Genomic DNA, 15677 nt, shown 5'->3' on the forward strand with positions numbered 1-15677 from the left:
GAGCACTGTACGAAGCACTTGGGAGAGTAGTATACATCAGAGTTGGCAGATCTGTTCCCTGCCCACATTGAGTTTATAGTCCTAGAGGGATAGTTTGTCTCACTCTCCAAAATGACATCCTGTGGACACTTAAATATACTGTTTTTTAACAAATTTTGAAAAAGGAAAAAGCGTAAGCTCTATAAAACAAAGCATAATCACTGAATTAGTGTGTAGTTTCAAGTAACAGAAGAGAAATAATGTGTAACTTGGAGAGAATGATATTCTGAAAAATAAATGATCTAACCCAAATTGACAAACTTATTAGGGTAATTTTAATAATTGAGTGTATACTTTTTAAAATGGTAGTTAAGCTCTTAGTATGTGCCAAACACTGTCGTGAGTGCTGGCATAGAGTGCTGGCATTAATTATGTTCGACCTAGTGCCCATCCTGCATGGGTCTTACATTCTGAGTAGGAGGAAGACCAAGAAAACTGAGGCACAGAGAAGTTGTGACTTGGCTGAGCAAGCAATTGGCAGAACTGGGATTAGAACCCAGATCCTCTGACTCCCAGGCCTGTGCTCTTTCCACTAGGCCATGCTTCTTCTCATTTTATGAACTTGTTTTTTAGTCTCACCAAATTACAGAAGCATGTAGGGCATCTGTAAAAATTTAGCTGCTCCTTCCTTTCTTTAGATTGTAAGTCCCTTGAAAATAGATCATCATATCTTGCCGTGGGTAGGGACCATATCTACTGACTGTTGTATTTCTTGTACTCTCCTAAACTCTTAGGTCAGTGCTCTGCACACAGACAAATCATTTTTAGCCCCAGCTTCTTTTACCTTCACCTGAACAATACCTGTAGTATTTTGAAAGACTGTAGTATTAAATAAACTCTGTAATTATGAATGTTTTAGCTTTAATTGCAAGATACTTTGTGGTATTAATCAATCACTAAAATATAAATTTCTTCTTTTCCAGTGAACACCTGTCTTGCTCTTTCACCTTTTTTTTGCATGGAGACAGCAATGTTTGTACCAGTGTGGAAATCAATCAACATCAACCAGTATATCTTCTTAGTGAAGAACACATCACACTTGCTCAGCAGTCAAACAGCCCGTTTCAAGGTAATTTTTTCTCTGTTTGATAGCCCTTGTTATGTTCTCTTCCACAACCGCAATTCTTCAGTTGCTGTTTGTCTCAGGTAGATTGATTAGAGGACCGGGTAGAAACGATGGCTTTCTGGGTTGCTGTGTTGTGGTTTGTTTTTTTTAAATGATATTTTTGGAGCGCTTATTATGTGCCAGGAACTCTACTAAGCACTGGAGTAGATACAAGCTAGTCAGACGATACAGTCCTTATCCCACCAAGGGCTCACAGTGTTAATTTCCATTTTTCAGATGAGGTAATGGAGGCACAGAGAGGTTGTGACTTGCCCAAGGTCACACAACAGATATGGGCAGAGCTGAGATTAGAACCCAGGTCCTCTGATACCCAAGCCTTTGCTTTTTTCATTAGAACCGTGTTGCTTCTCTAGATGGTTTTTATAGGCTTCTAAAAAGAGTTTCATAGGTGACATGCCGTGCATTGTAGTAACCTAAATCTGTCACCACAGTTCTTATCTATCATTTCCATGTTGATCCCTGTCCAGCCCCAGAAAGTTTATAAGAGATAGAAGCTTCTCTCTGCTGGCCTCATAATCAGGAAGATTACTTTCTAATCGTTCTAATAGGGTAATTGTTATATAATCTTGCCCTTTCTCCATCATGGCTAATTGGTGAGTGCTTAGTGTGTATAGAAAAGTTAGGAGCATACAATGAAAGTAGTAACATGGTCTCTGCCTTCCTAAGTTTGTCTCTTAATGAAGAGTTAAGTCTCTTAATGAAGTGCAATACATTGTTGTTCTCGAGATGGAGAGCATAGAATTTTCCCTTGTTAATAATGCCACTGTAGAGAGTACTTCAAAAAATACAAGTGAGTAACCTTTAGATGTTTATTTTAACTCTATTTTTATTTCTAGTTATCCTAAGTCCATTTGGATTAAATGGCACTCTCACAGGACAGGCATTCAAGATGTCTGATTCTTCCACTAAGAAATTAATTGGTGAATGGAAACAGTTCTATCCTATTTCATCCTGCTTGAAGGAGGTATCTGAAGAAAAACAGGAAGATATGGATTGGGAGGATGATTCTCTAGCTGCCGTGGAAGTCCTTGTTGGTATGTCTTGCGCATGTACCGAAAACATTTAGCTAGTGGTGTAAGACGTCCTTGAATTCACAGATCTGCTCATTCCAATTAGATTTATACCTTAAGATTCCATCTATTTTTTACCTTTTAAAAAGTGTCTCTGGTGAGCTTTTTGGAGTTGTGTAATGTTGAAGATACTCCTCAAGATGATATTGTAATGACAGCTTTTCATGGCACCATAGTGGGATGTGCAACTAACCCTTCCATGGTCATAGAGACTGATGCAAATTATTCAGATGCACTAAACTGGTTCCTTAGCTGTAATAGTAGTTCTCAAAAAGTGTTTTGTGTACTAGATCCACGACTTTGGGATTCGTTTCATTTTCATTCCTTGGCTAGCATAAAGGGTAAAGGCTGCGTTCTTTGATAACTGGAAACTTCCTCTACAGAGTAAGTGCTTCTGACCCTTCATCAGGGTCTTGCATTAGAATACCTGCCAACCTGACTACATCATGAAGAGCTGCTGAAAAAACAGAAGCGCAGTTTAATTGTTGCAAAATTGATAGTGATCCCTTTGGAGCTGAGAGGAAGCCTGAAATGGAAGTGGGAAGGCAGAGGGGAATGTGCATATGGCTCGATCCACTTTGTTATACAATTTTGGACAACTATTATGTTTGAGAAGCCCTAGTTTCTACAGAAGTGGTTAGTCACCAACTCGACTTGGGGAGATTCCATAATACTAGGATCAGTTAAAGTGGAACCATTTTAAAAACAGGTGGTAAAAGAAAGAGACTTTGAAACAGCCATCTTGTCTAGAGGCAGTACCCAACCGTCATTTGGAAGAGATTTCGTATACCAGCCAGGATAGCATCTGAGTTTCTACTGAGGTGGCACAGTCCCAGATAAATTATATGGTGACCATGAGATTAATAGGCACAAGTGCATGCTTTCACCTTAAAAATGTCAAATTGGCACTTGTGTAGTATCCATGCCCTATTTTGTAATTTTTGAGTTGTTACCTGCCTCTTCGTTGGGCTCTGGGATTTGCCTAAGGGTAGCAAACACTCCAGTTCATCCCGTGACCGTAGGCATCTGGGACCCTGTTTAGAACCAGTGAAACAAATCTCTTCCACTTCAATAAGTTTTTCAGGGGAAGAGTGTGTATGAAAATTTTGGTACTGTTAGAAGCTCGTTGTGACATGTCCAACGTATTCATCTTTTCTGCAGCCCAGCTGATAGTGCTGTGATCTTCAGATGGGGATGTAGAATGGATCTGTCCCTCTGGGGTGGTGCCTAGGGCTTTGGTTTTTAACCTAACAGCTATTTCTTGAGGTTTGGTCTCATTTGTCCAACTTTCAGTTCCCAGACACACATTATAGTGAAAGCCATCATTTTTTCCGTAGATGAGAAATAATTAAATCAACCGTCCTCTTTGAATATGACTTAGGTTTTCTTTTTTTATTTTCTGCAGCGGGTGTGCGGATGATCTACCCAGCATGCTTTGTTTTAGTTCCCCAGTCAGATATTCCTACTCCCAGCTCTGTCGGAGCACCTCACTGTTCAACTACTTGCTTGGGTGTCCACCAAGTGCCTGCTTCCTCAAGAGATCCTGCCATGTCTTCAGTAACTCTGACTCCACCTACATCCCCTGAAGAAGTCCAGTCAGGTATGGAAAAACCTGTTTTTTAGTTCTTGATGGGGTCATCACAAATCATGAGAAGTAGCGTGGCGTAGTGAGAAGCAGCTTGCGTAGGAGATATAGGACAGGCCTGGGAGTCAGGAGGTCATTGGTTCTAATCCTGGCTCTGCCACTTGTATTCTGTGTGACCTTAGGCAAGTCACTCACTTCTCTAGGCCTCAGTTACCTAAATTGTAAAATGGGGATTGAGACTGTGAGCCCCACGTGAGACTGGGACTGAGTCCAACCTGATTTGCTTGGATCCACCCCAACACTTAGTACGGTGGCCTGGTACATAGTAAATGCTTAACAATGCCACAGTTATTAAATCTAATTGCTAAAATATGATTAGGCAGCGTCTGAAAATTCAGAAGTTTAAGAGGAGAATGTACTTGCAACTTTATTCCTGTCAGAACTAGCCAGATGAAAATTAAGGAACTCATGTGCCATCTAGATTTTATTGGGGATGTATACATTCCGTACAATGTGATATAGTGGAAAGTACATGGGCCTGGAAGTCAGAGGACCCGGTTCCATCACTTAACTGCTGTGTTACCCTGGACAAATCACGTAATTTTTCTGTGCCTCAGTTTCTTTCTCTCCCAGATGACAAATGTTGCCTAGGTTTCTAGTGATCCTCTGTGCAGCCTTTCTTCTCCCTGTTTCTTCTCCCTCTTCTTCCAGCCCCTAAGGGTGGTAGGGGAGGTGGTGGAAAAACCGAAAGTCAGTCTGCTAGCCAAGCTTGGACACAGCATATTAACTCCATAAATGTAAATATTGATGGCTTGGTTCAATCCTTGCAAGTGAAAGGTTAGTACTTAGCATTAGTCTATAAAATAAGCTACTTAATACAAGACGTGCCCTGTGCAGATTTGAGGGCCAAATGGATTTTTATAAAAATTACCTTCAAAAAAAACCCAAAAACCATGGCCACAGGGGGGTGAACTCTACTTCTGCTATATTGAGAATTAAAGGGCAACTGTTATATACATAAATATCCAGCCACTCTAATATTACAGTCTCATGTAATATTTTAGAGAAAGAACTCAAATAGAAGTTTATTGACTTACCACTGCAATTAGCTGGAATTTGCTAAGGTACTAGGTAATGTTTCTTTTACAAAACAAAACAAGTCTTGTTCTCTGCTCTGAGGAGAAGGAGAACTAGCTGCCACAAGTTTATGTGGGACTTTCTTCCAGAGGCTTAAAGAGGCAGACTCATTCCATCCATTTGGGGTAAAGGGTCTTAAAACAGGTTTTCATACCTCAAGCATCCTGAAGGAATAAAGCCAAGTTACAGGCCTTCTGGGGATGCGGGCAAGCTGGTGGCTGTGTTCATAGGCAATCCTAATCTCTTCTGACAACACCCAAATGAGTTTTAGATGCCAGGTGGCTGGAAGCTGTAGAACAGGTGTCAGTGTCCTCAGATCTGGAGCAGAAAATTCCCACAGAATTTAGGAGAGACAAAAGGAGGTTCTCCTTTCACCCTAGTGTTGTGCTTTCAGGTGCTGCGAAAGGGGGGGTGACACTCCGATATTTTGTAGGCTTGAACATCAATTTAGGATTTTTTGGGGGTGCGGGGAGAGAGGAAATTTATATAAAACTTGGGGATTGAAGAAAGTTCTTAGATTTTAATTCTGTAAAATCTGAAACTAAGTGTGGTTGGCCATTTTAACATACAGATTACTTTTTACAAATTAGACCTTCATTGCCTTAATGCTTGATTCGTGTGCTGCTTCTAGCTCAGGCTCCCTTGTTTGCGTAGCTCCACTTCTTGCCAACAGTTGGTTCTTTCTTTAGTGTTTCCCTAACTGGCAGTGAGCAGCCTCTGGCTCTGGGTTCCATGAGTGTAAATGTACCAAAATTGGTGATAGATGGCTACAGCTACAAGGAGCTGACATTTAAAGAACCACTTGCTCTGATTTTTAGAAATAAAACTCTAGAAAACTGGCACAGAAGAACCTGTGAATGTAAGTTCCTGCGCAGCAGTTATCAGAAAAATTGAAAAGAGGGAGGCTGGAGGAGCACTCATTCGAACTCTAAATACGTACGCATGAATGTGTCGCTGAGAATGGCTTCGTTTACGAAGTCATTTTAGTGCGCTTTTCGTGGCCCCTCGCCATTCCGAGTTAGTGGTGCTGTGGTTAGGAAGTAAAGGGCCATCTACACTCTCTCACCTGGTGCCTCTATGCCCAACGAGCATATTGTAAGATGGCCGGCAGAGAGAACAGGTGCATGTCCACGGTCACGGAAGAGAATCCCTCTGAGGCAACACCAGTGGCAGCCGCCAGTAGTGATTTTTAATATTTTTAGTTGTTTTTTAATATCTTACCTATGTGGTAGTAGGTCTGTGAAAAATGATCAGAGATAGGAGAAGCCCATATGTATATATATTGGATATATATATACATATACATATACGTATACATATTAGCTGTACATTTGGACTCTACTGGTCTGTTGAGGGCGAGGGTCGGTGGGGCCCAGACATGGTGCTGGAGGCTGTGCCTCCCGAAGAAGCCGGCCAGTGGGGCGTGGGAGCCGCTGGCGGAGGCGTGCCGGTGTCGCGGGGCTGCAGCCAGGGGTGGTGGAGGCAGTTAGCGGCCGTGGATCAAGCTTGCCTTCACCCCTGACCTGTTCCCGACTCAGGCACTCCTCTTCGCCATCGCTGAAGCCTGGCTCTCTCCAAAGGGGGCCTCATCTTCTTCCACTCCCCCTGGCTCACTGGGAAAAGAGGAGGTGTTGGCTTCCTTCTCACGCCCCAATGCCGCTTTCGCACCATTCCACCTCCCCCATCGCTTTCTTTCCCTTCCTTTGAAGCCCGTATCATCTGCCTCTACCACCCACTCCAGATTCTCGTAACTGTCATCTATAGCCACCCAGGTCCCCTCTCCAACTTCTTTAACCATTTTGGTCCCTTTCTTACATTCCTTCTCTCTTTTCCGTGCCCACTTTGATCCTCGGGGACTTCAATATCCACATAGATGTTCCTGATGACCCTTCTGCTGCCCGCCTTCTATCACTCAACTCCACTGACCTCCTGCTCTACCCCACCTTGCCGATTAACCAACTTGGCCACACACTCGATCTTATCTTTCTAACCACTGCACAGTCTCTACCCTCACCAACTCTGAAATCCCTCTTTCTGATCACAACCTCCTCACTCGCCTCCTCTCCCAGACATTTCCTCCCCATAGATCTGTACTATTCCCCCACAGAGACCTCTAATCTTTTGACCCCATCCAGTTCTGTCAACTCATCGTGCCCTACTTAGCCTCCATACCTAAACTACCTTCCCTTGATGACCAAATGGAGACTGTCAACACTGCCTTCTTTACTGAACTCAACTCACTCGCTCCCCTATCCCTTCGTTGATCTAGTACCATTAACTCACAGCCCTGGATCACCTGCGCAGTCCGCTTCCTGCTCTTTGTGCTCGAGCCGCAGAGCGTTGCTGGCGGAAATCTAAATATAAGGCTGACTTCATCCTCTTCAAGTTTATCCTTGCATGCTTTAACTCTGCCCTGTCTTCTGCCTAGCAAAACTGTTTCTCCACCCTTATTGACACCTAATCCTATTGCCCTCACCAGTTGTTCGAGACATTTAATTTCCTCCTCAGGCCCCTTGTCCCTCCGCCTCCCCATCCCTTGCCCCCAGTGAGCTGGCCACCTACATTATTAAGAAAATTGACACTATCAGGTATAAGGTCCCTAAAATCGCCCCTGCCCTTCCTCAGTCCCTCCTGCTTTCCACCCCCTCTTCAACTCTCCTGTCCTTCCCAGCAGAATCTCTAGAGATTCCTGCCTCCTCTCAAAATCCACCCCCTCCACCTGCGCAGCCGACCCCATTCCTTCATACCTTATCAAAACTCTTGCCCCTTCCCCTTTTCCCTCCCTAAAATCCATCTCTAGTTATAACTATTGAGCGCTTGATGTGTTCAAAGAACTGTACAAAGGGCTTGGGAGAGTACAGTACAACAGTTGATAGACACGTTCCCTGCCCACAATGAGTTTACAGTCTAGCATGAATCAAGAGATGAAAGGAAGAACCAACAACACTTCTAGAGGTATCTACCTCAGTTCTGGCTGTGCAATATTTGTAACTATTAGTGCTAGATCTAGGAAATGTCAGAGATACGGGAAATAACTATTCATCTTATTAGCTCTGCATTTTGTACCTGTGTCTAGTTAATAGGAGGAAGGATGATAAATCGATGCGTAAGGAATAACTGTTCAGTTTCTCCCCACTGTCACCAAAATATATTATTATAAATATCTTATTGCCATCTTCGACCCCTCATTCTCCAGTGACTCACTCCCCTCTGCCTTTTACACATGTTTGGGCCTCCTGTATCCTGGGAAAAACCTCTGGTGGTTCGGCTTGGCCTAGCAGAGAGATCTTGGCCTGGAAGTCAGAGGACCCGGGTTCTAATTCTGGCTCCGCCACTTGTCTGCTAGGTGACTTTGGGCAAGTCACTTCTTTGTGCCTCAGGTACCGCACCTGCAAAAGGGGATTACGACTGTGAGCCCCATGAGGGACATTGGCTGTGTCTGACCCAGTTATCTTTTATCTACCCCAGCACCAAGTACAATACCTGACACATAGTAAGCACCTGACAAATACCATCATTTTTTATCATCATCATTATTATAATTCCACTGCAGCTTTCTCCCTATACCCATTCCAGTCCACACTCATTGTTTGAGTATCCCAGTTCCCTTCCCTTCCTCTGCACCCACTGCAGTCAGGTTTTCATGCCCAGAAGAACAGGCTCTCCAGTGACCTTCGTAGCCGAGTCTAATGGACTTTACTCTGCCCTAGTCCTCACTGCTGTCTTAACTACTATTCACCATCTGTTACGAACTCTATCCGACCTTGTTTTCATCGACAGGGAGCCTTCCCACTTCTCTATGACTGCTCCTCAGTCTCATCGGTTGGCTCATCTGCTGTTGCTCATTCCCAAACGATGAGTGTCCCACATGCTTCTCTTCTGCGTCTTGTTCTTCTCCCTTTACACTCAGTCCCTTGGGGAGCTCATTTGCTTGTATGGCTTCAGTAACTGCCTAGTCTATGTGTGTGATTCCCAAGACTACCTCATTAGCCCTTTTACATACCCCCTAATCTTGTATTCCCCTCTGTCTCCACGACCTCTCCTTATGGATGTCCCACTGCGTAGTCTATATGTGTGATTCCCAAACCTGCCTTATTAGCTCTTCCACATGCCCTCTAATCTAATATTCCTCTCTGCGTCCCAGACCTCTCTATATGGGTGTCCACCTCTCATGGCTAAAACTGAGCTTCTCACCTTCCCTTCTAAACTAACATAGTGACCACACCACAATTCTTTCCTGTCGTAGATGCTCGCAACCTTCGTGACATCTTCAATATTGTGCTCTCTTTCCACTCACATTAATCTGTCATTGTCCTGCTGATTTTTCTTCAGTATAGTTCCTGGATCCATTTCTTTCTCTCCACCCAGTTGACTTTTACTCTGGGTCTAGCTCTCCTTTCCTGACTAGATTATTGTACCAGTCTACTCACTGATCTCTCTGCCTCTAACTTTGTCCCCGTCTGCCCATCCCGCCCTTTTCTTACCACTCTCAGCACCCATCTCTTCACTCGGCAAAATTGTTCAAAGATTTCCCGCATCAAACAAATTCCCAATAATCAGCCCTTTCCTTCCTACATATCTCCTGTCTTCACCTGTCCTCCCTAGGCTCACTCTCTCCACTCTTCCCAAGCATATCTCTCTCTGTTCTCACTTCTCCCCATTGCTAGTAAGCCTTTTCCTCTGCTTGTAGCTCCCTATTTTTTCAAATCCTCAATACCACAATTCTCCCCAGTTGTCTGAGTGAATTCCATCCCATTGCATGACACTCCCAACACTCATCTTAGCATTTTTATGTATATGTAGTCTTGTGTATATCCACCTGTGTACTTATTCGATTCACTCATTCCCTTAACCATCTTTCCTTACTCTTGCTATTTATCCTTCCTCCTGCTCCCACTAATTGTAAACAATGCATGTTGTACGTCTTAATACATTATAAGCTCTTTTAAGGCAGATGCCTTGCCTCCCTCACCTCGATACTCGCCCAAGGGCTTATAACAGGGCTCAGCTGAATGACCATCTCTCCCTCCCCACAAGTAAAGAAGTAACTTGGCCTAGTGGATGGAGCAGGGGCCTGGGAGTCAGAGGATCTGCGTTCTAATCCCAGCTCCACCACTTGTCTGCTGTGTGACCTTAAGCAAGAAACTTAATTTCTCTGTGCCTGTTCACTCATCAGTGAAACGGTGATTGTGAGCCTCATGCGGGACATAGTGTGTGTTCAACCTGATGATCTTCTGTCCACCCCCAGTGCCAAATAGCTAGGGAAACTTTAATATTGTAGCAATTAGGGGAATTGTGTATTCTGAAGAGCTAAAAGCATTTTGTAGTTAATCTCTGGCAGTACCCTTGTGGACTACATAAGAATAGGTGGTAAGTCCATTTTTGCATCTGGAAAAACAAGTTGCGAGAAGTAATTTATTCTAGGTTCTATAATCGATTGCTGAGCTGAAACCTGGGCTTGGGTTTTTCAACTGCCAAGTTAGTTCAATTCAGAAGTTCTTTTTACTAGGCCATGCTGCTTTGGAATAGTTAAAGGACAAATTAGTTGTCACATACACCTCATTCTTGTGTAAGTTCCTCTAGGGCAAGGACCATGTGTGTCTGTCTTTCCTCCCATAGTAGGGGCTCATTAAGCGCTGTTAAATAAATAAATGAATGAATGAGTTAATTCCCAACAATTTTTCTTTTTTCCTCTTTCAGTTGATGCTCAATCTGCCCAGAAATGGGCGAAATTTTCATCTGCTTCTGATGCATTCAGCTCAGATAGTACTAGCCACCATGGTGGAAAAATTCCCAGAAAACTTGCCAACCAAGTGGTGGATAGGGTTTGGCAAGAATGCAATATGAATAGAGCACAGAACAAGTACGTATCTTTCTCAAATTCAAAAGTCCTATATTGTTTGAAAATGCTTTGTGGTCCAAACAATTTAAAGTGTGCTGTATAGCCACTCCTTTTTTTATAAAGACATAATTTATTGTTTCAGAGCATTGTGTCTGCTGCCCTTTCAGCACAGTCTTTTTGGTTTTCTTATAACTTTAGAGTAGTGCTTAGTTCACACGGTAAAGCATGTTGGTATAAATTTTATAAAAGTCTCAATCTCAAATCCTAGGAGGAAGTATTCTGCATCATCAAGTGGTTTATGTGAAGAAGAGACAGCTGACAAAGTAGCATCCTGGGATTTTGTTGAAGCCACACAGAGGACAAATTGCAACTGTTCAAGGTAGAGTTGCAGATGTTAATGATTCTTAGGTCTTTTTACATTGTATCTGTTAAAGACTAACTGCTTACAGGGACTAAATCAGGTGAGCTCTCCCAGAAGCATGAAATAAGTGACACTCTTTTTGGTGGGGGTGGAAACTGGTGACAATCTTTCCATTATTCCTAGTGTTTCTGTTAAGAGTTGTGTTGAGTCTTTCAAATATAGATTAAATTATGTTTATTTTGGAGTTGGACACTTAACAGAGGAGAAAATTATGGTCTCAATTATATGGGGGAAGAGGTGCTGAAACTAGTCTGACTACTTCATTTTCCTGCCCTGGTATGGTGAAGTTCCCAGATCTGATGTTGAACCTGCCAAAATCCACAAGCAGGGAGGGAGAGAAACCCAAATTAGGTGCCTTGCCAGGCTCTCCCTCAATATATGGAATACCAAGGGCATGACACAGAATTTCAAATATGTCCCCTTCAAGAAGGAAGGTGAGATGCCTGACTCACAGGAAAGGGTCATGGAATCTCACTTATTTCCATTGCCGACAAGATCCTATCCAGAAAGACTGGATTCTAAAACTATAGTTAGCTTTGTGGTGTCAGAACTGTGATATTACTTTCAATTACATTTGGTCCTAGTGGGCTGATCTTTGCTCCCGAGGTACTGTAGAAATTCAGGGATGAAAATCAAGAGCACTGTGTAGTTTTTGTGGACGTCATTAAAACAGTTGCCAGGATCCTGATCTGCTGATTTGTCAACCATGTTTCAGGGATGACTGTTCTTGAGAAATTCATGAAGACCTTATGGCATCTCTATGATTTTTCACACTAAATTTGATAGAACTCAAGTGGCCTGGCTTAAGTCCCGTTTCCTTTCATCAGTGGATAAAGCAGGATTATTCAGTAGGTCCAGTCTTGTTGCATCTAGTCCACGCAGCTGTGGAGACAAAACTAGGGACCAGGATGCTGGATTTGTAATACAATTCCAGTTCTCTGAGAGACTCTTCTGACTCATCAGGCCAAGAGCAACATTAAAAAAAAAAACAAACAAAAAACCCTTGGAAATTATTCATAGAGGAGGTGATGATTATAGAATGCATGTTAATAATTATGAACTGCTTGTTCGTAATGTGGTATAGACTCACAATTAACCTGATGAAGAATGAGGTTATGTGCCAGGCCACACCCTTAAGCTGTACAAACAAAGATCTCCTGTGGCAACGAAGCTGAGAGCTGTCGATGCTAGATCAAAGATATCAAAGCTATCATAGGGCAGCCAACAAGACTGCCCTTAGTCCAGTGACCCATGGATGGACAAAAGTAGAAAATGGAATCAAAACGTAAATGAGAACAGCAGAAACATTTTCAAGATCCAGGAACTCCCAAGCCTGGCCTCTGTGACTTGATTGAAGACTTTTCAGGGAATGTAGGAAGTTGAACAGCCACACGAAGAATGTCTCCCTTAGAACAAAGTTTTGATGAAACTGCCTGACCTAGTGGATAAAGCACGGGCCCGGGAGTCAGAAGGGCCTGGGTTCTAATCCAGACTTCTCCACTTGTCTGTCTTGTGACCTTGGGGAAGTCACTTGACTCTCTGTGTTTCAGTTACCTCCTCTTTAAATGTGGATTAAAGATTGTGAGCCCCATGTGTGACATGGATTGTGTCCAACCTGATTAGCTGGTATCTATCCCAGAGCTTAAAACATTGCCTGGCAATCTAGGAATCACTTAACACATACTATTAAAAACAAAAAACAAAACCAAAGACTCTGACAAGAAGAGGCAGATTGACACACCTGTCCCCTTTCTAGACTGCTGTTTACTACCTGCAATTCTAGGAATCTTTACCACCATATGGTTTAAAAATAGAGATTTTTTTAGCCACTCTCCCTTACTGACCAAATCTCATTCATACTGCTGTCTTCAAAAATCTGATATTTTCACAAAGATCTCTCTTTTGAGCTGTTCTCCCACTATGTGCACACTATAGCCATTCACAAGCTATTCATGCAAGTGGTTTCGTGACCCAACATAAAGATGTTTCTAGTGTTGTTCCATTTTAAAATAGTTGCTAGTTTTGCAATCTGGTGTCAGAGCTTCACTGATCAAACTGCACCTAGCACAGCCTTTGGCTTCCAAGGAAGCAGTGGGGAGCCCATGGGTATGTTCCAATTCTCTCGTATCCCGATTCATAAGGGGCATTGTCAAGACCTGTCCTTCTGACACAGAAGCTCTCCGAGCCTCTCTACGGCCAGTTCTACTGTAGCGTAAGCTTCTTGTGGTTAGGGAATGTGTCACTTCTTTTGTTTTGTACTTTCCACACGCTTAGTAAAGGGCATTGTATCTGGAGGGTGCTCAATAAATAGTATTCTTGCAGAGCTCTATGTAAAAGAAAACTTACTCTTTTCTGGTCTTCTGATTATGTGCACAACCCATTTCTTCTAATCCTGCGGTGTGCTGTCTCCATGCAGACTCATATTATCAGTAGTCCCCAGTTCCCTAACACGCTAATCAAAACGTGTAGTGAAAACATGCTTTATGGAAGAATTAATCGCATGCCTCTCCTTGTAATTCTTCATCTGTAAGATGTCCCTGATTGTGGGGCAACAGTAAGAGGAACTGTTGGCTAACTCCACACCTTGATTGCCTGCTCTTCCCCCTAAACGAGCTGCCACACATACCCTGGTTTCTTCCCCCTGATGAAACCAAATTCTACATAAACCGAACGTAGTCTTCCCGGTTTTTCTTCCGCAAACTGCATGGTGACAGCAGAGTAGCAGTGCTGCAACTCCCTGCTGCCTGGAAGACCATAATCAATCAATCGATCAATGGTATTTATTGAGATGTACCATGGGCCGAGCACTGTACTAAGCACTTGGGAGAGTACATTACAACAGAATAAGCAGATGCCATTACCTGTTAATAACAAGCTTACAGCCTAGATGGAGAGACAGACCTTAATATGAATAAATCACTTGTAATATATAATTTAAAGATACATACACAATTGCTGTGGGGTTGGGTGGACAATAGCAATAGCAAGAGTCCGCAGGTCACCTTAAGCTCCAGCCTGGACATTACAGAACTCCTGTCAAGAAAGGCAACTCTTCATATCATTTAGTTCCCATCCCATGGGCCAGCTGTTTTCCAAATGGCAGAATTTGATTCCAGCTGGTAGCCATCTAGGCCTAACCAGCTTCTGATAACCGGCAAGGCGACAGTTCATTCTTGTTAGGTCAAGGGAAGGAGGCCTTCATGACTACCAAATCTTTCTAATGTAACATAAATGACATGTGCAAGGTAGCAAACTAGTTTATATTATGGATGGTCCAAGTTTCCAAGCAAGACACCTGTTCTTGTTCCAGGAATTGCTTCAGTAACCTTCCCCCCGGGCCCGCCCGCCCCCCTCCCCCAAACAGGAAGCAGTTATAGACCATAGATTACCTAGTTGATAAGACCTATCAGAGAAATAGAACTTAATTCACCTGAAAATTATATTTTCCAAAAGTCATGTGCCAATTGAAGCTAGTTAGCCTTCTCCCTAGACGACCAGTTTCTGTACTTATGAATGCACTGTAAATAGGCTTAAGAGCTAAATTGTTTTTCACGTACTTCCTGCTTGATGAAGAAACCTGGAGAGGTAAGGTTGCCCTTCTTGGAGATCCTATGGGAATGGGGCTCAGATTTCCTGGCTGGCTAGCCATGGAATCCTGCCTGACAGCTTCAATTCCCCAGACAACTTTTAAAGGAATGCTTTTTTGATTTGATACACTTTTCATGAACAAGTGTTTCAGTTAAGTAACTCATTTCTCAAACCAAAGGTGTAGTGAGGATCTAGATTCTTAGATGTTTGGCTCACATTAGATCATATACTAATTCCCCTTTTAGTTACACTTTTTAATGGCAACATTGACTTGTAATGTTAACAGGAACTAATCTCATTGTGTTCTAAGTCTTTTGAAACTCAGTCATTCTTTTTTTCCTAGAATTTCATGGTTTTTCAATCTAAATTTTGTATCAAAGGGAAAATTAAATCTGAGTGTAATATGGGGCCTTAATTACATCCAAAGTATCATTTTTACACCTAGCCGGAACCTATTTCCAATAGCCTCTAGGGTAGGGAGCAGAGGACAGACTGTGGTGTCGGAGCAGGTGAGCTGACACTAAGCTCCTAACTATTTTTAAACAAGGAGCTCAGGAACTGGATAGGATACCTGCCCTCCTGCCTTTAGGCCTTACTCAACCCAGTTCCATAATTCCCTGGGCTAAAAATATTCACTGGGATTTTGGAACTGGTTCAGGCCTGGTGACTTCAAAGTTGTGTCAGTTGGTCCTTGATGGAAAGCTTTTTCTTGATTTTTATGAAGGCAGATGGGTCAAGCATTTAGGGGTTCAGGCTGTCGGCAGCATTTATTTTTGCACTCACTGTGTACGCTGGACACATACTTGAGGTTGGAGTGGAAAAACAAGACCAGGTCCCCGCCCATGAATAACTACATGCATACAAGCATT

The 15677-nt window shown here is 42.9% G+C and overlaps 1 protein-coding gene across 1 annotated transcript in view; it reads left to right on the forward strand.

Moving 5' to 3' along the window:
• MED13 (mediator complex subunit 13) overlaps window positions 1–15677 on the forward strand; it is a 91421-nt gene that overhangs the window by 32913 nt on the left and 42831 nt on the right. Inside the window, exons 4-8 of the mRNA XM_001509857.6 lie at window positions 963–1108; window positions 2002–2199; window positions 3641–3835; window positions 10658–10820; window positions 11068–11178. Coding sequence (XP_001509907.3) covers window positions 963–1108; window positions 2002–2199; window positions 3641–3835; window positions 10658–10820; window positions 11068–11178 — 813 coding nt within the window. The remainder of the gene's footprint in view (window positions 1–962; window positions 1109–2001; window positions 2200–3640; window positions 3836–10657; window positions 10821–11067; window positions 11179–15677) is intronic.

This window comes from Ornithorhynchus anatinus, chromosome 17 (assembly GCF_004115215.2).
Source record: "Ornithorhynchus anatinus isolate Pmale09 chromosome 17, mOrnAna1.pri.v4, whole genome shotgun sequence".
In the NCBI taxonomy this organism is placed as follows: Eukaryota; Metazoa; Chordata; class Mammalia; order Monotremata; family Ornithorhynchidae; genus Ornithorhynchus; species Ornithorhynchus anatinus.